Source organism: Anneissia japonica, unplaced genomic scaffold (genome assembly GCF_011630105.1).
Source record: "Anneissia japonica isolate Jap-2015-1 unplaced genomic scaffold, ASM1163010v1 scaffold287923_len1623670_cov205, whole genome shotgun sequence".
Classification (NCBI taxonomy): domain Eukaryota; kingdom Metazoa; phylum Echinodermata; class Crinoidea; order Comatulida; family Comatulidae; genus Anneissia; species Anneissia japonica.
This window is the reverse complement of record NW_022721637.1, coordinates 644,711-672,210: the sequence shown is the minus strand read 5'-3', so window position 1 is coordinate 672,210 and position 27,500 is coordinate 644,711. Positions and strand designations below refer to the sequence as shown.

Genomic DNA, 27,500 nt, shown 5'->3' with positions numbered 1-27,500 from the left:
TTTACACTTTCTGTGCTTTTGTGTATAAGGATGTCATGAGCTACAAAAATTGTAATTGCATAAAATAGAATGGGATGTCAGGGGTCAATTCCCCCTTTCGGCAGTGCCGGATTAAGCATCGTTTGGCCTCAAGGCACATTTTGGAAATGGCCCAAAAATGTTAATTGAATGGACCCCATGAACATCAGATGGCCGCAGGCACAAAATCTTTCGTGTCGGAGAGAAGCGTTACTTTGCCACAACTCTAACAGTAGAATGTCTCCGAGTTTTCTGGCCTAATAATACCGGAAAATAGAGTGTAAATAATATTGCAGTCCAACTTTTGATGGCCCATCATTTTCGCCTGGCCCACAAGGCTTGTGCCTTATTTGCCTAATGGTTAATCCGGCACTGCCTTTCGGACATGCGAGGACCTCCTGTCGGACTAAAAAAAGAACTACAGATTAAGCAAAGATATTGTGGTTTAAAAGCACAATTTTAGGCCATCTTAAACCATTAAATGTGTCCCCATGGAGTTGATTCATGGACGCTTACTGGGGCCCTAGGACACCATAATTTGGATTCCTCTGTCAGACTTGCTTGTCCCCCTGTCGGGTAATTTCTGAGGACACCACTGATTCCATAATATACAATAATAATGAAATTTAATTATTTACTGTAAATAATGTATTATCACAGTTGAACTTGCCCACATCGAATCCAAAGTGGCATTGAAAAATTGTTTGATGTAGATAAAATTACATTACAAAACATTACTGTATCATTCAAAGTTTATCCTATAATAACTTATTGTCTTGAATAACTTAAGATAAATTAACTTGGTTGAACTGATAAACATCCAACTCTTTTAATTACTTAGTGTGTTAAGATACCACCGAAAATACAGTACTTTAGTTTAGCAGCAAAGTAGTTCCACTGAGTGGGTTAAAATACTAAAAATTACCATTTATAGAAAGATGGTAGGAATGAAAGAAAAGAGAGAAAGAGGGAAGAAAAGACGAAAAAAAGGAAAAAAATGGTAAGGTAATAAGGATAAGAAAAAATAGAAATTTAACAATCAAGTGGATCAAAGAAAATTAAAATTACTGTATTTCCAAATTATTCATAACTATAAATCAAGTTCATAATATTTATATAGTTGGTATTCATTTTTTTGTTTAAGAGAAACTTTAAATAATTTATCGTACTCGCTGCTCTAAAGCACATAGAGGTATTTTACATTGTGATACGCTGCACACAGTGAACTTCTTCAAGGACTGTACAAATGAAACAACATCAATCGCTATATACATGTATACAATCTGTCTCTTATACACATCTAGATGTGTATAAGAGACAGGGACAAAACCAGCCTATGCCCTTGTATTGTCACATAATGAGTGGAAATTTCATTTGACTTTAATAATAATAATAATTGTCGACTTATTTAGTGCATATTGTAGGGACCTCTATGCGATTACTACCCCCGGATCACTGGATCAAGCACATATGGAACACACACTCAAGCCCCATGGGGAAATTCCATAATGTTGCAGCTGTATTCAGCGCAGGCAGTGTTTGAACCTACCAGGTACCCACTTGTACTCTGGGTGGAGAGAGACAACCATAGATAAAGTGCCTTGCCCAAGGACACAAGTGACTTGCACAGCGAGAGTTTCGAACCCCCGACATGTATTAGTTATTATGCAATAGGTATATGTTTCAGTTAACTTCAATTTCTTCTTGGTCATAAGTCTGTTAAAAAGAAATTTGTAATAAAGTAGGCCTAAAAGTATGTTTTTTTTTCTTTTAATAGTTGTTATATCTGCCACATTTTCTGTGCATAATTGTCCAATATTCACTCACTTTGGACACTTAATTAAGTTTAGATTTTGCTTATGCTAATTTGTGTGAGGTCGACATGAATATTAATATCCTTAGCAATCCAGTCTACTGGATAAAAGTCAGAAGTCTGGTATATAGCACCCTCTAGAGAGAATACAAATTCAATGGGCTAGCCCGCCGCCGGTCGCGGGTCGGCGGTGTGGCCATGGCATGTGCATGCATGATGCAGGAGGTCAAGTAGGACCAACCAAGAGTTGCTTGAGTTTGGTGGAAATTATGAGTGGCCAAGACAACGCAGAGGGTTTATTACCTAAAGAAATAGATGAAGACGTTTTAAAGAAGGCAGAAGACCTTAAAAACAAAGCTAACGATTACTTCAAAGGTTATTTGCACTTATTTGCTTGTCATGGCTACTGCACAAATATGTTATTTTAACAAGGTTTCCAAATTCAGTCCATCATGCTAGGGCTGCTAGGCTAGTGCGCCTAGGTCAGGCCCAACCCTGCCTAGGCTGCTACACTAGCTAGGCCTAGGCCCTAGGTTAAGCTTTAAAAAGACAGGAGCCTACCCTACGTAAGCCTAGCGCCTACCTATCTTGGGTTTAGGGCTAGTAGGGTAGTTTGGTAATTGCCATGCAAAAAAAAGGAAAGGTATGTGGCCTAGCTAGGCCAAGCCTAAGCTAGGCCTATCCTACTAGTCCTGGGCCATAGGCCCTACTTGAGCATAGCCTACTACTAGGCCCTAGCCTAGGGCTTAGACCTATATCATGAAATAATGGGGTACCTAGCCGAGTCTGAACTATAGTAATAGACAGTAAAATGACAGGCAGCACTTTATACTAATACTATTATAGACTAACAAATATTTATTAGCACAAGCTTTAGTTCACACAGTGAACTTCTTCAAGGACTGTACAAATGAAACAACATCAATCGCTATATACATGTATACAATGGTGTGAGGACACTCCATGCAAGATAATAATTAACAATACTGTAATAAGCATTAAGCAAAAATAGAGGTAAGCAGGCCAATATTCAAATAACAGAGTGATACAGAGGTGGTGGATAAATAATCAATACAATAAAGACCAATAAGCTACTGTATTATATGAAGTATACCATGTATTAGACTACATAGTGGGCTAGATAACCTAAGTTAATACAATCCAGTTTAGTGATGATCAGCTATTTCTCTGTCTAAACTATTTTATTAAAATTACCCTTTCTAATAACTTTGACTTTCAGGTTATGTAAGCTTTGGCCCGGTAAATTGAAATGTTGTGCTACTGGTTTCTGTATGAGCTTGTTTAGTATCAAATTTGTGTCCATTGATTACATGTAATGGCATAAATCAAGGTACTGGATGTGCAAGTGTATTTGATGATCTGATATTTTGATGGTCTGGTTGTTGGGTCCGTTTATAACATCACTAGAATCAATGTGGATGCATAGTTGGCATGTTTTGGCGTTGCAAGGAAATGTACCATGTGAAGTGTATCAAGTTTGCTTTTAGTTAGCTGTTTTTAAGATTGGGAGGTTGTCTGTGTGCAATGAGTGGTTTGTCAGTAAATATGTCCTTAAGATCAGAATCTTGGAGTAGCAGTTGTAGGGTTATTATTAGGCGTCGTAGGGGCTTGAGTGCTGGGTGGTAGGTAGCGACAAGCGTAGTGCGGTCGGTAGAGGTTTTGTCTTTCAATAGGTCTCTGCGTGGAATGCGTTTCGCTCTGTTCATTTGTTCGTCAATAATGCAATGATTATATTTAAGGTTGATGAATGTTTGCTTCAGGTCTGTGAGGTGTTTGTCTCTGTCAGCAGTGTTTGAGCGTATCCAGTAATAGCGTAGTGATTGGCTGTAAACTATGGATTTGGTGACATGTTTAGGGTGAGAGCTATAATTGTCCTACTGGTAACCAAATGGAAACTTATACTCTACTTTGACAATGTACATGAAACTCAAAGAAACAAAATAAATTAAAAACATGCTTGGTTTATATAATAGTTTAGGCGATTTGAATCAGGTTAATACACTCCATGATACAGACTAATGTTACAGTGGCCCTATTTAGTGTTTTATAGTTGTAATTCCCAAAATTTACAGCATTCATTTTGAAAAGAAGCCCCTCCCTTTTTACTTTGCAAAAAGGAGCCTTGAAAAGAAGCCCATTCAAAGTTCGCAAAAAAAGAAAACCAGGGCTTCAATTCGAAGTTTTATTGTATGATACTATCATACTTATGGTGACTTTGTGTTCTGTACTGCTAGGCCTAGGAAAGGAGCTATAATAATTATATTGAATTTTCCCCATGAATCCCAATAGGATTAGGCCTAGGAATTCATTTTTCTTTACAGCTTACTATCTTTGTTTTGGAGTACAACAGAATAAATAACAAGAGTAGGTACAGGTAATTGCTTGATAATCTATAAAAATTACCTTTTATCGCTATAATTATTTTGATTTCAGCTCAGAATTTCGATCCTGCAATTGAACACTATAGCCAAGCAATAGAATTGAATCCATGCTGTGCAGCGTATTATGGAAATAGAAGTATAGCTTACCTGAAGACAGAATGTTTTGGTGCTGCTGTATGCGATGCCGACAAGGCGCTGGAATTAGACAGAACATACATAAAGGTATCAGAATTGGAATTGATAATTTCCAAAAGATAAATAAGATAAGATATACTGTACTTTATTATTGTAATACACAACCAGTTGGAGTTTAACCTTTAATTTATGTTGGTCTGTTTTAACTTTTTATAAGAATGATATATTTGCTATATTATAGAATGCATTGTAATTTTTTCAGTTGTGTTTTAGATAAAGTTTTCCTATGAATTGCAATTGCTCATCGTTATTATTTTATTTATTATTTTTGTACTATACTAGTTATTCATAAATATTTCCTTCTTTTTCAGGGTTACTACCGAAGAGCTACTGCAAATATGGCATTAGGAAAGTTCAAAATAGCTCTCAAAGATTATGAAACGGTAGGTCTTCATGTAATTGACTGTGTCTTTGATTGCCTCATTAGTTGTGATGCCAGTCCAATTGAAAGTTGGTAATAACTTGTACATGACTAATTCATTATTTTTGTTAAATTTTGATAACATATCTTGCAAATTCGTACCAGATCGGCTTTGAATGTTAATTTCTATCAACCTATCTTTAACAAGCGTATTGGTAACAAATCTTTTCTGTGCGAGGCGCCACTCATCTGGAATAACCTTCCAGTACACATTTGATCTTCACCATCTGTGGCTATCTTTAGGTCTGACTTAAAGACTAACTTCATTAACTAATTATCACATTTTTATTTATATTTTATTTATTGTTGCATTATTTATGATTCTAAACTTTGCCACTGCTTCTTTTGATTTGTTTACTTGTTCTGTGCTTGGGTTAGGCAATGATCACAGGTGCTTGTGGGTTGTGAGGTGCCTAAATATGTGGGGTGCAGAGCTTTGTATCTGCAAAGAAAGGCGATTTACAAATGTTCTGATTGGATTGGATTTAACCTTAAATTTGATAGATGATTCTGTATTTTTTTGTGCTTTTGTATAAGGACAAATAAACATTTTTTTTTTTTTAAAGTGCCCTGCACCCACCCTAAAGACACACACACACCCCCACACACACACACACACACTCATATATAAAGTATACAATACTGCCACATTCTTGGGCTGCTTACTCAGTTTAACAATTAGCAACAGTTGGCCTACGCTGGTTTTGGGATGGCAAGCCTCATATATGAGTCTTGGCCCCATAAATGCTCAGTGTTGTTTTGGTTTTAATTTAACATAATCTTCTGGTTACTGAGATGCCATTAAACATTAGATGAGGGAGGAGAGTCAAGGATTGTGGTCTTTATTAGCCTTTTTTTTTTAAAATGGAATTTGATTTTCAAATTTTTCTTCCCCTCAGGTGATGAAAGTACGGTCTAGTGACAAGGATGCCAAAGCCAAGTATCAAGAGTGTAAGAAGATAGTGCAGATGAAAGCATTTGAAAAGGCTATCTCTGTGGACTCTGTAAAGAATTCTATAGTTGACTCATTAGACTTAGCTAATATGAGTAAGTAATTTGGAGTAGTTTGTCCTTTTATATCACTTTTACATTGTCATCATTAATATTAAACAGTAATTACTTCAATGTAATGAAAACATAAAATATAAAGACAAAATTGAAATGAACTAAAAAGACAAATAATTTTGTTGATTAGTGGATTGTTGCAAATTATTCTGTTGAGATGAGAATTAGGTCTGTGTTCTTCTTCATTGATTGAGAAAAGTCAATTATTATCTAATTTAGTTATAGAGGATGAATATGAAGGGCCTACAATAAAAGATGGACAAATCACATTAGAATTTATGAAGGCAACAATCGAACACCTAAAGGAACAAAAGCGTTTACATAGGAAGTATGCATACATGGTATGTAAAACAAATATTTTGTGCCTATTTTTTAAGGGTAGTATCATTTGTTGATGTCATAGCCATGCATGCTATGCATTATCACTTCCTGTCTACGTATGATGTAGATGTGTATGAAGCTATGGGCAACATCACACCCTATCGTTGGACAAAGAGAACAAGATGTTATAATTTTTAACAAATTAAAATTTAGAAATACATGAAAAACATTAACTAATTGTTAGAAAATCTCAAATGATTATCATGATATAATATATATTTATTTCATTATATTTGTTAAGATTTTAGTAAATGTATATAGCATGTTAAAGAAGATGCCATCATTATGTGAAATAACTATACCAGAAGACACCAAGTTTACAGTGTGTGGAGACATACATGGCCAGTTTTACGACCTCCTCAACATATTTGAAATCAATGGCCTCCCATCAGAACAAAACCCTTACGTATCCTTTTCTAAACATAGTTTATTATTAATTTCTTTAGTTCATATTTATGGAAGGTGACCCTTCAAGCTAAGCTTAGAAGGCCAGTGAATGTTCATGGACCCTCCCTCTGTAAATATATTAAATAATGTGATGCTCTATGAACTATGTCTCATTATATAGTATAATGGCAGGATTAGAAAGAAGTCAAGAACAACAAGCTAAATCATCAGTTGAGTTTAATATACATTTCCGGAGAATGTGTAGGGAAAAAAAACTGATGGAACAAGTTTGACTTGTTTTCACAAATATTGTTAGACATGTTTAAATAAAGAAAATGTTTTGTTGATAATAATGATTTAGTACATTTTATTCATTAGCAGACAGGACTGAGTGACAAGGGCATAGCTTAAAAGGCAGGATGTGGGAAAGCTTAACAGTGTTGTAGCTGTCGAAAACTGGGGGTGGTTGGTAGACATTTTAAGAGTTGGGGTGATAACATTGGTAAACTCTATATATTATAGTGGATTTTAAGGGGGTTAACTCAGGTGCGACTCAGTTTCACAACACTGAGATAAATGAGTTCAACAAACAAGGCATTTTATGTACATTTGTCTCTATTGGAGTATAAATGGATATCTTATAGGATGTTGTGGTCTGTTGGTATGCGAAATAAACTGAATTTGCAGCATTATTTGGAATACTCGCCAAGTAGTGGAGAAGGTTACACGTTGTTTATGTTTCTTAATATCGACCCGCTGGCCTGGTGTGATAACGTAAGCGCTTTGAAACTATGTTCAGATCATAAAAATCGCCATATAAACAAGTCTGAATGCAGAGGAACTGTTTCCAAGTAACAAATAGTGTCATTTGCAAATTGATGAATGAATTACAAACAGGCATTCTTTAAAGCAAGGTTTTTAATGTTTCATTTCCTTGATTCAATGTAAACAAGTTATTTAACGGTGACTTTGTTGATCGAGGATCCTTTTCAGTGGAAGTTATACTGACATTATTTGGCTTCAAACTTCTTTATCCTAACCACTTTTTCATGGCCAGAGGTATGTAATATTGGGAAGTTTTATATTTTTCAGTATCATTTATAATAATTATAATGGTATGAATAATCCCTATAAAGCTGACACCTATGGGACAAATTAAATATATTTCCTGTCACTTCAGGTCCTAAAACATTCTGCCTTAATAAGAGAGTACTGAAGGATGAGTTAAATTATAATAACAATTATTAATTGTTGTTACTGTATTAATAAACTCTAAATTTCTATTTTCAGTAATAGCCTCATGCATTTTGCTTCTTTTTTTCTGGTTTAGCTTTTATCTTCCCTTCCTGTTGTGAATGAAGGTTTTAGCAATGCATGACATGACAGGTAAAATGGTTGGGAGTGGAATAAGGGGTCCCTTATAAATTTACTAATTGAATGAATATGTAAAGTATAAGCCTGAAGTGCAATTCTTAACTCCATTACTGCAGTAATCTGCTTAAGTTACTTTAACTTATTTATGTCTCTTATTTGTCTTGTGTATTGACAGGCAACCATGAAAGTGAAACCATGAACCAGATGTATGGATTCTTTGGTGAAGTCAAATCTAAATATAACCCACAGATGGCCCAGCTATTTACAGAGGTTTATAACTGGTTACCGCTATGTCATTGTATCAACAAGAAAATATTGGTATGGTAATCATTTCATTAATTAATAGATTTATTAATTTATTAAAAATTACATTAGCAAAACAAACAATAATTCAAGGTTTACAATAAAACAAAAGTTTTTGGCCGGCAGAGACGCAATCTAAATACAAAGAAACAAAGAAATGTAAAATTTATGTTATAAATAATAACTTTAAACATGTTATATAATATTTTCAAAAATTGCACCTAATGGTCAAAACTTCAATTGGGCAACATTTAGTACAGCGACAAAAAGTATTGCTTGAGACTTATGATGAAGTTGTGAATATAATGATTTGATATTTTGCCTAGAACTGTTTCTAATGCTGTGAGGCAAAGTGATGGTCCATGAGGTACAATGCATCGAACATAAAGATTTTTTATAATTTTAATAATTAAATCATCATTACTTGTCCATTTAAATGGATCAGAAAAATTCCAGGTATTAAAATGTTTATATTCAATGTACTTGCTTGATAATATATTTGCCTATTAATTTTGTTTTTCAGGTAATGCATGGTGGTTTATTTAGTAATGATGATGTAACATTAGAAGACATCAAAAAGGTTGATAGAAACCGACAGCCACCAGACTCAGGTAAAGTGCACTTTACGGCCGGAATTGACTTCGAAAGTTGAACATGCGTTCTATAGATGCAGCACATGTTTAATGAATGCCTTTTATTTTCTTTTGAAGAATGCCTTCTAATTCATGGTAGTACTTTTCCAGATAGGATTCCATTTCAAGGGGACCTCGACAGTTTGACCTCTTGCTATTCTCTTCTCTTTGATTTTACATAGTACAATGATATTTTCAATGACTGCTTCCAAAATCAAGGTATTTGGTTCATTGTTTTATTAGGGATAATGTGTGAATTACTGTGGTCAGACCCACAACCCCAGAATGGTAGATCGCTGAGTAAGCGTGGTGTAGGGGTTCAATTTGGACCAGATGTCACCAATAAATTCTTGCAGAAGAACGATTTGAAGTATATAATCAGAAGCCACGAAGTGAAACCAGAGGGTTATGAAGAGGCTCATGACAAAAAATGTATCACTGTTTTCTCAGCGCCTAACTATTGGTAAGTTATTATATTGCTTATTTAGGTAACATGCTCATACCTTTCACAAATGTTCTAAAGCATTATCAAAAAAGGTTTCTGCATCCTAATCTTGCAGATGTGTAGGACTTATTAGACTTAACTCATTTTAACCTAAGTTTTACTACAGTTTAGCCCAGAAGGTGGATGTTTTTTATAACACAGCACTTAAAGCACAAGCTTAAATATTTGGTACTTTTTATATTAAATTATGCCCAGATTTACTGTATGTGTAAATAATTGCTGTTTTTCAATCTTTCAAATTATTTCAGTGATCAAATGGGAAACAAGGGAGCATTCATTACAATGTCTTCAGATCTTACACCTAAGTTCACTTCATACGAAGCAGTAGTAAGTAATTTGTATTGCTATTATCTATTGTTACTTTTGTTTTTATTAATATTTTTATAATATTCAAAGGAAATATTAATGTTGTTAATTATTAGTGTTACTGCCAACCAAGGGTTTAGCCAGAAAAATTAAATAAGCCGTCCAAAATGGAAGACAAAGGACTTGTCATGTAGTGACAGCTGAGGGGAGTGGCCATGAGTAGGGGTGGGTTTGGGAGGGGTGTGTCCCTCCCTACTTAAAAAAAAAATAGGAATAGTGTTGAATTAGCTATCACAAAGATATTTCAGTTATAGACCGTGACCGTGATTGGGCACGGTTGTTTACTCACATAATTTTTTTCGGCTGTGCAGATGCATCTTCATCTCTCGCTCTAGTCTAGTGTTAATTCTACTCTAGTTCCTCCGAATTGAGAGATGTAGGCCTATAGGCCTAGGCCTACTGTATTTTATTGACTAATAATATTTAACTTGTGATGTTAACAACAAATCTGCTTTACAGTATTTCATAAATTAATTACAACCAGGGAGTTACAAACACCAACGATATGCCAGGGAACCGAATCTCAAGTATTGTATTTGCAGAGCCATGTACATGCGTTGTGGGTGACTTAGAACCGTCCATTTTCCAGTGGGGTATAAATATTTTTAACACAACTTATGCGTGTTAGTGAAATTTTTCCGAGTAGACAATGGTTTACCCTTAACTCTTGGGAAATCCCCACTGAATGTCGGTATGAAAAAATCTAAATTCATTCAATATCAAACGTAAATATGATTTAGTTTTAGTTTAATATAACATTCAATAGATTCAAAGAATATAAAGAAGTTGCTAAAGGTAGACCAGGCCCAACTAGGCTAGGCTGAGGTGAGTAAGCCAAGCCTTCCAAGCAATCACAGTCAAAGTGGCCGTCCTCAATAATTGTTGGCTGTCGGACGACTCGCTGGCTAAACCCTTGCTGCCAACAAGATTGTCCAGTCAATGGCTGTCTATAACTGATCTATATTAAGTGGCTAAATGTATTGTTACATTTATTCTAACTACTGTAATTGTATATGGGTAAAATATGTATGGTATTTTGCTTTATCTTGTATAATTCATTTGTTTTTTTGTTTTTTTTTTAAATATTGATTGTTTTTGTGATTTTTAAAGTTCTTTTTTTATGTTTATTCTTTGATGAATATTGTAATATGCAATCTTTCTTTTTGATTGCAAGAACAATTTGAATTATTTGAATTATATGGTTTCCCATAACAGAATATTCTTGAAGATTCAAATCTTTAAAACTTAAACAATAGTCATGATTCTCTTCTTTTTCAGCCTCATCCGAAGATTCGGCCAATGGCATATGCAAGCTCATTATTTGGTTTTATGTGAAGCATATTGGACAGCTGTTGCAAATTTATAATGGAAATGATTCACAATTGAACTAAGCTGACTTGTTAATGTGCGGTTTCAATTGTAGCTGAGTGTTGCAATACATGCTAATAGGTATACAGCCAATACACACTAAGCGACACCCAGCGACACATCCATATGAACACTCGCAATGGATATGTATCATGAATGAGCAGTTTCATCTGCTTCATCTATTGTAGCTGGGTGTTGCAATGCAGGCCTATGGGCATACACCCCAATATACACTAAGAGACACCCAGAGACACATCCATACGAACACTCACAATGGAAATGTATTGTGATTAAACTGAGTTAGCAGTTTTATGTGCTTTATCAATTGGAGCTGTGTGTTGTAACTCAACCCTATAAGTATACACCCTGAAACATGCCAAGAAACATACCAAGAGACACCCATGCAGGCACATGCAATGGATTATGTCATAATTTAACCTCGTTATAGGGTTTACCTGCCTAACACAACAATGAAGGCATACACCCTGAGACCCATCAAGTGACACATTCAGGGACACCCTTATACAAGCATTGGTTGGAACTGATTCTAATTAGACTTACTCGAGAGCTTTGCCTCCTTTATCCATTGCAGTTGGATGTTGTTAATAGAGATACAGAGTGACAAACCCAGAAAAAAATTTATCAGGAGCTCTAATTCCCATTATCATTGTTTGTCATTATGATTATTGTTGCTATAATTTTATTTTTTTTAACATTATTTATTGGTGTAACTTTATTGCGCAGCGTTGTCTGAGGGTCAAAGGCCCAAGCAGGGGGTGAGTATGAGGGGGTGTTCCCTCCTCCCAAAACAAGATTAAAAAAAAAAAAAATTGGGACTTCTAGATGGCCGGAAATGGCTGGGATGGGAAAACTAGGCCTATTTTTTTTTCCTTTTGGTTTGCCTGTCCAACAAGCTTTGGCCAATAGGGGCCTTGACCAAACCGGTGGGGGGTGGGGGCTTAAGACCCCCTGCCCCCTGCTGGCGCTGCCACTGGCCTTATAATATACCAAACGTATCCATTTAAAAATTATTGCTCTGGGGGCACTGTTTGCTAATTTTGTTCATACAGAATCAGACATGCAAGAAGTAGAACCGACTCCTTTTTTGGGAGTATTCCTGTTGTGCAACTAAATGAAAACCTACATTTATACTCATTGGGTACAGAGGCACAGTTAAATGAGAACCTACTCAGGTGCCCATTTATCTCATTGGGAACAGAGGCACAATTAAATTGGAACTTACTCAGGTGCCCATTTATACTCGTTGGGTACAGACGCACAATTAAATTAGAACTTACTCAGGTGCCCATTTATACTCATTGGGTACAGAGGCACAATTAAATGAGAACTTACTTAGGTGCCCATTTATACTCGTTGTGTACAGAGGCACAATTAAATTAGAAGTTGCTCAGGTACCCATTTATACACATTGGGTACAGAGGCGCAATTAAATTAGAACTTACTCAGGTGCCCATTTATACTCTTTGGGTACAGAGGCGCAATTAAATGAGACATTACTTTGGTGCCCATTTATACTCTCTTGAGTACAGAGGCACAACTAAATTAGAACTTAGGTGCCCATTTATATTCATTGAGCACAGAGGCACAACTAAATGAGAACCTGCGCAGGTGACCATTGATACTCATTTGGTACAAAGGCACAACTAAATGAGAACCTGCGCAGGTGACCATTGATACTCATTTGGTACAAAGGCACAACTAAATGAGAACCTGCGCAGGTGCCCTGGGCCATTTACACTCTTCAGTACAAAAGCAAACTTTGACAAAGTGTCTATTCCAAAGACAAAATCGTAGTAGCCAGTATTTGTCTCAAATTTATGACCATTTGTTCGGAAACACAGACTTACTGCAGCCCCAAACACTCATTTTTGGTTATTAAGTTCAAACAAAATCAGTTTTTTGGGTGGATCTTAATAAATGCGGTGTAAAACTATCCTCAAATAGTATGAGTCGCCTTGAAGTGAGATTGGCTTGGTTGTATTGAAGTGTACATTATAATACAATGCCTCAACTCATGTTTTTGATTTAATCCAGTTGTCTGCTTGACTCAACTCAATTTCGTCTTAAAGCAATCATGGTCTTGAGTCATGTAAACTAACAGAGGTATATTTTTTCAAATGATTCATACACATGCTTTAAATAAGGAGACTGTCACCCAATTCGTTCCAAGGAACATTAAATTTAATTGATTGATTGAAATTATTCAATGCTTAACATGCACAAACAATATAAGAAATGATTATAGAACAAGAAAATTAAAAATTAATTATCAGGAATGTCCATTAGGCTGGGTGCAGCCCATTTCCAATGGAGCCCTACATTTATTAGTCACATGATGACAAACCACAATTATAGAAGTTTAAATGAATATAGAATGTTTGTTAAAACAATTGAAGAGTTGACTTTTAATGCTATTATTGTAGACCCATTATATAAGATCATCAATAAAAAAATTTTCTCTGAAAACAAGTTCAAATTCATTAATTGAAGTCGTTACTGTTATATCATAGTACAGTACTGTGTATTTTAGCCAAACACTTAGTGATGATGCGCATAGAATTGAGCATATTTCCATTTTGATGGTGAAGCATGCATTGGTAGAATAGTGGCCCAGAATTAATTATGACATCAACTCGTGGAAATGTTGAAATTGTATTTTGTAAGAAAAGCTTATCCACATCAGGATTTGAACCCAAGATATACTGACTACCGTTCGGTTGCTCCAATTCAAGTTCAACTACCAACTGAGCTAAGCACCTTAGTTAGTGTAATCCCTTAGAAATTTCTGAATAGGACATGTTATACAGGCACTGACAGTAAACAAGACTTTGAGAAGTAGACGTCCTCAAAGACTAAGGCCAATTTGATCTTTAAATCCATCTCAAATTCTCTGTATTTTTCTCTGATCAATCGGTTGCTTAATTCTGTGAAAATTGTATTAAATAACTAACAGTTATTTATTTTCAGTGACAATTCTATATCCAAACATATTAATATTTACATCAATGTGTCTATATCGTCACAAGTTACGTCATCTGATGTCTGCTGCGGTTGTGGGGATTATAAGACAAAAAAAAATCATTGTTGATTTTGAAAACAAACGAGATACACTGGTAGGATACAAAATCAGTATGCTCCCTGGCAATCAAGTCTGTACCCAAAAAAATAAACTTTTATTTTTTGACCTATTGCGCTACATTCATGCCATCAAAGTGCAGACAATATTCTTACAATGCATGAATTATTTTCGTTTATGAATTTGTGCTTTAATATTCGTACCTTTCATATATTTTATATCCCAGAAATTGTTTTTTCCATGTAAATTCTGAAATAAGCAATTTATTCATGCATTAATTCGCTAATGTATCCATTCATCTGTGTATTTATTCATGCATATTGTAAGCCTAATCAGTTTTTTAAAAAAAATTATGACCTTATCAAATAAAGGTGGCACTGATGATGCTTAGGTTCGTTTAATGCTGACATTCTGTTAATAACCAACATTCCAACATTTCGGTAGACTATCGAAATACATTTAATTGAGAATGTTTTGCCTGGATGATATTTAAACAAAAACATTACAATACCATATAGTACATAATTATTTATTTTACTATAAATATCTATCGGTATATCTTTCAATCACTCTAATTGTAAGTTTAGTGTCTAAGTTATGGATTTAAACTTATTTAGTAAATATGATTAGGTCCTACACAGTTCCTCTAGTTGGCATAATTTTATTATTTAATCCTAATTGTCAACTGGAAAATCCCCAAATAATAATTTATTATATAATCAATTTAAGTTGAGCATCCTTTTATGTGCCCTCTGGACGATTCCATTTTCCGTCTTGTTTTGCCGGTCATACCAGGTCATAGTTCAGTGATTCTAAAATGACCCCGTTTGGAAAGATAGCACAAAAACATAGCAGATTAATGACAAAAAAACATACATTTTCATCATGGGTAACTCCATAAATCCCCATCTTGAAAGAGCTGAAAAGACCGGTGTTTGTCAGCTTAATGACATGGGAATTTCACAGGTGAGGGAAATCTCTGACGCATACAATCTGTTACTGTATTTCTTTATTGGGCAGCATACGTCTAGCCTAGCCCTGCTTGCTAGGTAGGTAGACGTAAGCTTCTCAATCACGAATGAGGCTAGGGTTAGTCTCCATCCAATACTTGCCTAACTAGGGCCTGGGCCTAGAGAGGCCATCCTTGATTTTTTAGACTGTTGGCCTAGGCTAGTTGACACCAAGTCTCATACTGTACCTAATTAAGCCTAAAATTTAAACCTAGGGCCTAGTAATTAGTACTTACCTAAATAACCATATTTTGTCAACAAACATCATGATCTAGGCTAGGCCTAGGTAATTAAAAGAGTTTAGCCTACTAGCCTAGGCCATAGACTATAGTAATGTAGTAGGCCTATTTAATATAATTATATAAAAAAGGATTTTTTTTTGCTAGGCATAGGTCTGACCTTATAGGGCCTACCATATTTAGAGAGAGGTCTAGACCTCTACTACTAGGCTCATGCCTGTAGGCATAGGGCCTTGCTTGATATACATGCTTAATGATTATCTATATTTAATACTTGCAGTACACCGCATAGATAGGCCTAGTTCTGAAAAAGTCTCAACGTTTCGATTGAGTTGCTTTGGTCGCCTTCAGGGGAATCTATGTTGTGTACCGCAAGCATTAAATATATTATGACTTCGCCGTGCAAATCTGTAAACAATTATCTAGATATTATTATGATTTATATTATTAGGTATTTTTGTTTTTTGTGGTCTCGGTTTGACAGTGAAAATGTGTAGAAGTAAAAGAGATGCAAAAATTTGTACATAATAATTCAAAATTTTATTTTAATCTGTATTCCAAAAAAAACCCATATTATTATCTTGAGTGCCATGAATCAAACTGCATAATCAAACTGTATAATTTTCATTGATTGAAAGATACAATTATTAGCTTAAATATAAAGGTTTCATTTCACTAAAGTTTGCTTTGTTTACTCTCTTTTCCTTATGCTCATGCTTCAACCTACTCAATATCTCTCTCTACAATAAATTCCCATAGCTCAACCACTAATTTTTCACTTTTCTACTTAAAATGCTTTCATTTCCAAGTGACCAGACACGATTAACTAGTTACGATCTAAGATTAAGAATTTGAAACTTAGTTATATTGAGGCTGATGTGCATTCTCAGTCATCTTGATGTTCTTTAGCTGAACAGCCTTCAATTTTGGTCTCCCAATTCAATTCAATTCAATACTTTTATTCAACAAAACCATCAGGTAAAAAACAATTACATTTCGTGGCAATGGCCAAATTGCGTGTAATTTTACAAGCACAAGCAAAAAGACAAAAGTTAGAAAAAAAAAAAAAAGAAAACACTACGATAGTCATCACCGGGGTTTATGCGTTGAGCAAACGGATAAAATAAGGTAAGGGACTTTTGGCGTATCTAACAGTTTTAATTGGTAACTGAGATATATTATTACAATTCTTCAGCGCTCACTCAATAAGTCTCATCTCGGATGGTCCCACCATCACCTCTCCCTTTTTTCTTTACTTACGGAGCTGCTCTACATTCTGAATCGACTTAAATTTATCTCCGCTCCCAAATTGAACTTTATTTAGTTAGATTTTGGAGTTCTGTTTAGGTTTATGATTTAGTAGAGATAAATCATGTTTCCCACAAGCCATTAAGATTAATTAATTAATAAAATTTGATTATAATTGTATTTTTAACATTTTTCTCGGTTTATTTGTATCATTACAAAAGAATTGCTGTGTTCGTGTGATAACACAAAATGTGTTGAGTCTTGTTTCCTTCCTGGTTATTAAAAATATTAAAGTTGGCAGTCCAACACGATCATGTGATGGTCACACGAGTCAGAAGGCACTTGTTGGCTAGTACTGGTACTTACAGATTACTCTGAGTGGCCTGTCTAATTGCAAATTCTATGATATCTTTTTGGTCGTAAAATTTGGAGAAACCTAAAACATTCATAGGTTAAAAGTATTCCACACTGTATGTGAGTGGTACTGGATAAAGTCAATTTGATTTCTTGCTTCGAACAAGCTATCCATTCGTAGAAAAAGTCTTATGAAGATAAGCCTATCCAAGTGAACATAAAAGGGTCGGGACCAGGACATACCTCCGACTTTAAATGGACGAAGATAGAAAAATGTTAAAAGTAGACACAATGTACACATAGAGAGTAGCCTTAAAACATGTACATTTATAAATAAACTTATCATAATGAATGTATGTAATTAATCTTTTAATTTTGAAAAAGAATAACACAAAGTTTAGATGAATAAAGAAATATGTCATCACCTTCAAATGAGACAGTTATCGAAAAAGATTTTTTTTTTTTTCACTTTTGCAAGCTCTTTTACCATAGATTATCAGCCACTAAATATAACAATATTATTATGTCTTAATAAGTGAGGACAAGTGTTTTCTTTTTATAATTAAAAATATTATGAATTTAATATAGATTGTGTAAGCAAACCGTATTTATTCGAATAAACACCTTGGAGCGTTTGTTGTTGAGAAGAGTGTTTGGGGGGTGTTCATTCGTGGGAGGAGTTTATTTATAAATGTGTTATGATCCCAAGCAGGTTAGAAAAAATGTAATTCTAGTAGAGTAGAACATTAATTTTATTCCAAATGAGGCTCTAGAGGGGGCATTTATTCGATAAATACAGTATTACATTTTTGTTTTTACAGTTGTTTATTGTTATTTTTATGCTATTTTCCATATTTTTAATATAAATTATACATTTTTGGGAGAAGGGAAAGAATGTGAATAAAGTGATTGTGAAAACATATTGAACATATTTTGATTTACCATTTTGCTTCTATTTTTAAGTATGACTTTGTTATTCCTGAATATGTCAGGTGCAACTGATACAAGTGCAAGTTCAAATATCATTATGAAATATAATTTATGTGTGCAGAAACCTCTGTGTGATAGTTTGAAAAAATGTATTGTACCTATTGGAATTTGTTCCAAGGCCAATGATTAATTATCTTAAGTATTTTGTATGAGACTTGTAACATTTTGATGTTGTGTTTGTCAAAACTTTGTAAGTGGTACTTTTAAAAATGCTCGAGGGGGCTGGAACAGGTATCAGTTGGTACTGTAGATGCAGCCAATTGTTCAATTATTGTGGTATGTAAAATTAGGTAAAAGTACAGAGCGAGTGGCACTGGCAATCTTCAGTCAATTTCAATAGGCCATGTAAAAAAATAGTTGTCCAGCTATCCCACCAGACTCGTCAGTAAGATTCAGTAATTAGAGTAACTACCAAAAATTAAGTTAAAGATGAAACAAACGTTGATGGTGCTGTTCAACTGATCAATACAAGGCAATGTTTCCCAGCCATAATTGTATGTAATAAACAAGGACCTCTTTTCCTTCATTTTGTTCTGTATTTTATCTAATCAATCTACACTAGTATTTTTGAGTCAAATTTTCATTTTTTTAATTTCATCAAAATTAAAAATATTTATTGGTTGGACTGAAATCAGTGGTGAAGAGGGGATTATAAACAATTTTTTTAACATGTGGACTCAACGGTTACAGTAGTAGTTGCCTTTAATTCGACCACATCCACACTGGATACTGTATCAATACTTATAATCCATATTTCTGTGAAAAAGTCTAATTCCAAACAAATATTAATCCTTGAATAGCTTAGTGGTTAAGATGCTTGCCTTTTAATTCCAGAGTCCTGGGTTCAAATCCTGTGGTAACAAGACTTTTTCTCATGACTAAAAAACAACTCCACTCCCTAAACCTCATAAAGAGACTTCGCTATTGTTAAAAGCTTCACATTATTTCATTTATTTAAGGAGGGCCCCTGAATATCAGCCGACCTACAGTACTGTTGGATACGCTGGAAGGGTCGCCTTTTATATTACGGTTTAAAAAAAAATATAATACTGTAATAATCTTGACACACAGCTCTATATCAGCACTCTGACTCATTAAAGGTTTTTAAGTGGTAGTTTTCACGATGATAAAGTTTCCGTATATATATATACAGTAATCCCAAGTCTAGATAATAAGTACATACTTAAGATTTTTAGCTTTGTATGATCTTATAAAAATCAGAACTCATTATTCATCTACCAGCTGTAAACAAAGTGTCCTGTCTTCCCAGACCACCTACCTAAACAGTAAAAGAATTATTAAAAGACCACCTTGTGAATTCCTTGCAGGTTGTGGTACTGACATTGTCAGCACATATGCCACTTTTTCAGAGGTGTTCCATTTTCATCCAGGTGGTATAGAAAATTCCTAGGCCCTGTTGAATAAGCATACCCCTGCCTTCTTGTGTCACAAGTTCAATGATGCCTCCTCAATTCCCATGATTTGGCCAAACAATTAAAAAGTTATGTTTTTCTTTAGAAAAAGAGGGTAATGTGTGTGTGCCTTCCTCCCTTGTTCCTTCTTATTTTTGTTTACAAAGAATATGCTTTCACCCATGGTTATACACATGGATTCTCATTACTTAGGATGATATGTAAATTTCTGCTGGATTTTCTGCTGTTTATCTAAATTATAAAAGTAAATCAGTTTAAAAGAATATAAATGGAGGTGTCTAAGAAAGGATGATGGTAGAAAAAAGAAACATGTTCTTTTTTCCAGTTGGCTATTTCTTAGCCAGGAAAAAGAAACAAAAGCAGCTAAGTAAATCATGCAAACGTTATAATTAGGTTGAATATTTTTATGTCAGTAGAATGTCACATTTCCAAGGTGTTGCTATATTTGTATTATTATTATAAATTAGATTTGGTATGTTTTCATTTCTGTTATTTGTTTTCAACTTGTTCAAGCTGTTGGAAATACTTTTTGATATTGTATGTGCATGGCTCCACAGTTAAAAGAGAATTTCTCTATTATAATAAAAGTAGTTACTAAATATTTCTTGTCCTTTTCATTATCTTTTCTTTGGTATTACTTGCATAGTAATTTTGATTATTGAAATTTATTTATTTATTTATTTTTTTTTTTGAGGCGGCTAATTAGTCTACTTCCTGGCAAATGTATACATTGTACCTTCGAATGCCAAATAAATATATGTATTATTATTGTTAATTTCATTGGCAAAATATAATTTCATATGTTGACTTGAAATTTAAATGTCTGTTGATCCAATTCATCTATTTTAATGAGCTTTTTAAGGGTTAGATTGAATTTATCTTTTCAATTTTCAATTCAATTCAATTCAACAAAACATTTATTTTCTTCCAAAGGCACTTGAAAATACAAAATTGCAAATGCAAAAATTGGAAGAAGGCCAGGATCCGAGAAGTTGTTTGCAAAAACAAACATCTTGTGTTTGGCAGGCCTGAAAAAAAGGAAGAAAAAGCAGCTCGATATATAACAGCACGACGAATTTCAACCACAGAAAAATTTATTATTTTGAGATTATGTGTTTTTTCAGTTTATTAGAAAAATCTCTGGCAGAGACAGCATTGGTAATTGAGAATGGTAGATTGTTCCAAATAGAGGGCCCGTATATCTAACATTGACAGACAGTGTATCTTTAAAATCTTAATTTATCGTTTTTGTGCCAAGTGCTACCATTCATTGTATTATTTTCAATTTTCGTTACTAAGGCTTGAGATTGCCTTGTGAGGCACTTCTGCGTAAAATACTGAATTTTAAAAAATCCTCAGATTGCATTACATCGCTATAGAGGCCAGCTATAAAAAAGAATATGTTGTAATTTTGATTGGTGTAAATTGAAAGTTCAACTTATGTTTTTGTGTTTTAAATTTTGCATGGTTATGTACTGTGCTGTTACACAATTAAGAAGATAGAGTGAGTGTACTATGAGAGACATTGAACTTGAGTTGATAGTAATGAACAAATTCCTGGAATATGCTGGAGTTGAACCAAGGACCTTTTGCCTAGAAGCCTCACAGCTAGGCTTAGCCAACTTTCACAATTTCATAATTAAAGTAAACAATGATATACCTGTAATGCTTTATTTCTCCACATGAACCCTCCCCATTATTATTTCTTGAATCAATCCCTCTAAATCTATCCAGATTTCTGATTTTCCCCTTCAATTTTCCCCAGACTCTTCCCCTGAATCTTCCTCCTGCCCTTTATCATTTTTCTTCAATTCTCCGATTTTTTCTCTGAAGGCAGCTTCTGAATTCTCTTAGATTTGCACCGATTTTAACTGTCAGTTTTAATTTATTTCAGTTTCCACCTCAACTTCAAAAACTGACGAAAAACTTGCGAACTTTGGACCTATCTAAAAATAAGCTTACTGTAGTGCCGTCTTCTATTGGAAGTTTTGAACATTTGAAATATTTAACAATCAATCACAATCGACTTGGTAAGTTGTATATCATTAAGTTATTATCCATTTAACTTATTATTGTATAATTAAATAATTTAAAATTTTTGTTGGGCAAATGTATAGCTGGTTTTAAATTTAGGCAAATTTATTTGCGCGAATCGAAAGCGTAGGTTCGCTTCCTGAGCTCTGATTGGTTGCTTTGCAAAAAGTAGTTGAGGTGAATGCGTATGTGCGTGAACTGACACTTTCGATTCGCATGAATAAATTCACTTAGTGTAAAACCAGCTTAAAGGTAGGGAGTTATCTAGTATCTCAGCGTAATTTGTGCTGAATTTAGTATAGCTCCGGAGGGAGGTACTTAGTAGTAGTCACTTTCTTCCTAAATCCTTCAAAAGAATACACAGAGGTTCCATTTTTTGAGTCCTTGTCTGATAGATCTTATGACCAAACCTTGAGTGAGGGGTCTCGCTCCCCCTGTACTTTCCAAATCAAATAATTTTTTAGATTGTTTTCATTGTTACTTTAATTATATTTTTTTTGTCAATATTTTATCATTGTTGATAGTTTTTGATTATTATTACAAATATTTTAATAATATATTTATTGTCAATACTAAAAGTATTAGTATGTTTAGTCTGCAAAGAGGACCAAGTATTATAATGTATTAAATTTATGAGGTAATGTAGGTTCATATCGCCCTCTATAGATGCAAGCTGGTGAAGAACATTGACATTGACACTACAAGGTCCCTGCATACATCAAACCTGCATATAGTAAAATTTAATAGTTCGGTGCTCAAAGTACACAGTTGATATAGATTATTATGTTGTTTAGTGTACCAAATAATTTTCCCCATTTCTGAGTCATCAATTGTGGTTGATGTAGTGATTATTTTTAATAGGCTCTCTGCCTTTTTGTCAGGTGTTCAAATCTACTGTAAAGTTCAACTCACTGTCTCCTTTCAAAAGTGTTAAGTCAGGCTCTGGAAGAAAAAATATGTTTGATGTGTTGTAGAAAAAAAAATGTTGGATGTGTTGTAGAACCCCAGTTTTTGAATATTCAAAAATCTGATTTTAATGGCAACCTGGTAGAATGTATTTTATGTTGAATGATTTAATTAGTGCTATTAAATCATAAATGACTTGGAATAATATATTAATAATAACCTAATAACACTGCCCGCCAAACACGGAGATCTCCGTGTTTGGTACCGCAACGCTTGACCGCCAAACACGGAGATCTCCATGTTTCAGGTTTTTTAACGGAATCCGATAGATGGGGTAATTAACGACATGTACTAGCAATTTGAACACTATATTCAGTTGGACTGTAAGTCTTTCACTATTTGTTTGTTTACATTAGCCTTGAGCAGTATTGATTTACTTTTCATGAAATTGTGTTTTAAATCTCAGCTTCGTTGTGCAAAATTGCATAAATCTCAAAAGTGAGTCATTTTCATTTTACTGTTACGGGTAACAGATTGTGATTAGAATAAAGTGTTTGGTACCATTGTAAAGCTAAAATGTTTATAGGTATTTTGGTATTCACTGCATGTCAATCTGATCACATACTGTACGCACTCTCAACAAGCTTTCGAAAAGTGTTCAAATTTACTAAAAAGTCTGGCGGTGGCTGATACTATTTTTTCAAACCCCTGGCGGTCAGAGTGTTAATTAAAGTATAATGTTAACTCAATTGAACGTAATTTGTTTTAAGCATTTCAAATTGGAAGAATGAAAAACTCTTTCCAGAACTAAAGGAAACTCAAATAGTATGTGATCATCTGCCAACTTCTTTATCAGTTATATAGGCCTCTCTGTATTAATCCCACCCCTCACCAAAAAAATTTCCCCTTCACAAGTCTTTCCCATCCTACTAGCATCTCATTTTGTTATGTTTTTTGATGACATTTAAAAATATCTTTCTACTGATAATTACCCTTGCTCTTTACATAATTAAAGGTAATTGCTTGCTTCCTTAAATTGTTCTCTTTTTGCTTAGGGTCCTCCCTCTAGCCTAGATATTACTGGTTTTCTTATAATTTTTTGTGTTTATCCATGTCATCGTGGAGTTCTGATCTGATATGTAGAAGGTCACAAAGGTCAAAATCAATTTCATCAATTTTGTTTCTTTCTCCCAGGTCGCTTGAAGCCGATAGGGACAGGCTGCGCCTAAAATTGATAGAATATTTCATTACTCCAAAAGCATTTAATCATCTTAGTGTTTTTTTTTTTTGGTTGCTATTTTTATTTGGTAGGGTGGGAGGGGGGTTGAGGTTAAATAATTTCAAATTGTGAACAAGTTTTTCATGCGTGCATTGTAAAACTTTTCAATTGCACCCTCTATTTGTTAACCATAATCCATGTATCATGTTATTAATTTGTAGCATACAGTAATGCCACTCTACTGTACATGTCTCATTTCATAGCTGCTGATATATCATTACCAACATTATTTTTATCTGCACCTATCAAGAAAGGTAGAAAGATGTTTAGCGGATGACAATGAAAGGTGGAAGGATTTAGAAGAATGAAAGAGGAATCAAGGGAAAGAAGATTCACGAGAGTGAGGAATGTAACAATAGAGAAAGAAGAATAGGGATAGAAAAATGTACCCAGTATCAGTGGGAATTGGGAATAAGTTTAGCAGGATGAGAATTTTTAAGGGGAAGTGAAACAATGGGAAAGAAAAAGATGTCAATATTATATAGAAGAGAATCAATGGTAAGAAATAAGATGGTATTAGGATGCCCATCAATGGAAAAAGAGAGAGAGTACAGTACATATCAGTGGAGTTATCACTGGGAATGGAATGGATATTCAGTATCATCAGTTGGATCAGAGATGGATGTCAATTAGAATGGAGGGTATCAATGGAAAAAAAATGGATTTCCAATTAATTAATATGTGTTAATTGAAAATGAATTGTAATTATGTGAAATATGCTGTCAATATGTTGAAACTGGAATGAAATGAACAAAATATCAGGCTTAAGGAGAGGATAGGGAACTTTGGAACAAGCCCAAAGGCATAACAGGTTGTACACAGTGTTACTCTAAATTTGTTTTTACTTTCTGAACGGAACATTTTCATCTGTTTTAACTTTGAGAATGGAATCAGTGTTAAATCCCATCAAATTATCATTCTTTAATCTTACCGGCAGCCTATATTATCACTAAACCATATCCCTCAAGACATCTCCTTTATAATGTACTGCTTTTTTCCCTGTTATTCAATAACAACAGAAATTCTAGCTAATGTGCATTTTCAAAATATGAATTTTATATTTTCCTTTCAATCTACTAACACATTAACAAATTTTACAATTATACCGATACTATCGGTATAATTGTAAAATTTGTTAATGTGTTAGTAGATTGAAAGGAAAATATAAAATTCATATTTTGAAAATGCACATTAGCTAGAATTTCTGTTGTTATTGAATAACAGGGAAAAAAGCAGTACATTATAAAGGAGATGTCTTGAGGGATATGGTTTAGTGATAATATAGGCTGCCGGTAAGATTAAAGAATGATAATTTGATGGGATTTAACACTGATTCCATTCTCAAAGTTAAAACAGATGAAAATGTTCCGTTCAGAAAGTAAAAACAAATTTAGAGTAACACTGTGTACAACCTGTTATGCCTTTGGGCTTGTTCCAAAGTTCCCTATCCTCTCCTTAAGCCTGATATTTTGTTCATTTCATTCCAGTTTCAACATATTGACAGCATATTTCACATAATTACAATTTTTGATAAGAAAATAGAGCCCTGTAGTGGTTACCAGAGATGCCTAAACAAGGGTAAAATGTTCCTGACAGAGGATCAGAAGTCCCTGACAAGAGGTCAAAAATCCCCTACAGGACACCTCTTGGCCCAACCTACCATCAAGATTCCTGAGAGGAGAGACAAACCTCCATTCCCATTTGGTTGGAGCAGATTTTAAGAATAGGTACCACTAGATGCCCAGAAATGATGTGGTCTCATTCTGTAAACATGCTTTTTCTAAGCAGTGTTTCATAACAAAATGGCCCTGATGGAAGGCTAAAAGTTCACTGACAAGGGGTCCTGTGCTTCCCTGGGTCCCTGCTGGTACCAGTACTGAAGTTATGTCCAACTTCTATTTGTTTCAAACTATTTGTTTGAAAGATGATATGAAGCAAGAATACAAAATCAGACAAGTCTAATCAAACATATGTTGAAGTTGACAGACAAAAATCTGATGATGTAGACTCAGATGTTTCCAAAGAAGACATACAATACATTCCCAAAGGGGTCTATGGGTTATTTCTAAAGAGATCATGTTTCCTAAGGGGTCCACAATGGGTTGTTTAAATGTGGGGTGAGTGTGGTCCATATGGTAAAATTGTAAAGGAAGTTAAACTTCAAGTTTCATAAATGTCATAAAAATGATACAATGACATCAATGTGCGTATCAGCTGGTATTGGCACTGGAAAACCATCAGGAATACATGTCATAGCCATTGGCATGATGCCCGCATTCAAGGATTTAATTGACTGCTGAGGTGGAAATGAAGCTAATATATCAAGTGTTGTCTTCTTAAAGTAGTGTCCTTCTGTTTATGTAATACATTTCAACTTGTCAAGTTAAACAGTAACCAATGTCATTAAATTTGACATCAGTCTAATTGTTCCTTTCAATGTCACTAATGTAGGCTAATGACATTTTCATATTTTATATGCTTTATATAATATCGAATGCATGATTTCTTTTACTCAAATTTCCTTGAAGTATATCACACCTTTTTACCTGCAAACTCAATTAGACAATAAATACTGTAAATAGATCATGCCACAAAGTCATCCAGCATTAATGCTGAAAATTATTGGTAAAACTTCACAAAAATGTTATTTAAAAATATTACCTGGATTAGATTTTTAATTTTTAAACCATGTAGAATTGTTAAATTAAAGTCTAAAAATTTGTCCCTGGTACACCTCTAGCTTGAGGAGGCTAATGCTAACGGTAAAGGATTTTTATGATCTTTCAGTGAAATTTCATTGTTTCTTTGGTAGTGGTAGGCATCTTATACAGAAACATGTTCCGTTTTGTCTACCAGACTCTACCCTTGGACACTACATCAGGTGCTAGGCAACTAGCGGATTTTAGCTGTAATATTTTCATTGGTTGAAAGTTTTCTCCTACAATCACGGATCTGCCTTCGTGGCAATACATCTGACAGGATTAATGAGTACTGTAGATTCACATTAAATTATATAAAATGTGAACAATCACCCATGATGATTATCTGTTGTAGAAGGGAACCTGCGGGGTCACATTTAATTATGACCTAACGTGTGGGACTGCTTCTTAATACTGTACCTTCATAAATTCTTGCATTGTTGCAATACACAGTACAGTAGTGCAGTATTTATAGCTGAGAGTGTTCCCACCAATTAAGCCATACCAATCCTATGAGCCTCACCTTCACAACTGCAATCCCAGCAGTGAGATTTTTATAGTTTTGGTCGCAAGAGTCCATCTAACATTTCAAAATGTGCCCATGGTAAATTGGTATAGAGTAATGTGGGATTAATGTACAGATTCGCATTAAATTACACTTTTTTTTTATGTACATATTTTATAAAAACAATGAGGCAGAAATCGCTTCAAAATGAAGAACAAAATAAGAACAAATTGAGGCTGAGGTGAAATGTCAAATGAGGTGTTTATTTTTTTTAAAATATAAATAGAAAAACCAACAAATCTTATCTATTTGCAGTAGGCGTACTACTTTATGTAATTACCCTCTAAAATATAGTACAGTATACTGCTATAATAATAATTTTGTATGTTTGAAAAGAACATTTGAAAATTTTGAGCCTGAAATTGGCGAAAATATAAGAACACTGAGCCTGGGCAAAATTTTACTGGTTCTTATAA

At 34.2% G+C, this 27,500-nt stretch overlaps 2 protein-coding genes across 2 annotated transcripts in view; both read left to right on the top strand.

Annotated features, from left to right (window-relative positions):
* Positions 1–1,986: 1,986 nt before the first annotated feature.
* On the top strand, positions 1,987–13,717 carry LOC117111694 (serine/threonine-protein phosphatase 5-like). The gene is made up of 12 exons (XM_033254679.1): positions 1,987–2,206; positions 4,286–4,455; positions 4,740–4,811; positions 5,749–5,896; positions 6,134–6,255; positions 6,537–6,701; positions 7,636–7,741; positions 8,232–8,374; positions 8,883–8,970; positions 9,235–9,454; positions 9,745–9,823; positions 11,141–13,717. The coding sequence occupies exons 1-12, from the start codon at positions 2,035–2,037 to the stop codon at positions 11,195–11,197; spliced, it is 1,542 nt and encodes a 513-aa protein (XP_033110570.1). The 5' UTR covers positions 1,987–2,034; the 3' UTR covers positions 11,198–13,717.
* Positions 13,718–13,873: 156 nt separating this feature from the next.
* The window catches only part of LOC117111695 (leucine-rich repeat-containing protein 57-like), a 33,380-nt gene continuing 19,753 nt past the window's right edge, over positions 13,874–27,500 (top strand). The window contains exons 1-2 of the mRNA XM_033254680.1: positions 13,874–15,293; positions 21,496–21,631. Of these exons, the coding sequence (XP_033110571.1) occupies positions 15,213–15,293; positions 21,496–21,631 (217 nt within the window). The 5' untranslated portion in view covers positions 13,874–15,212. The remainder of the gene's footprint in view (positions 15,294–21,495; positions 21,632–27,500) is intronic.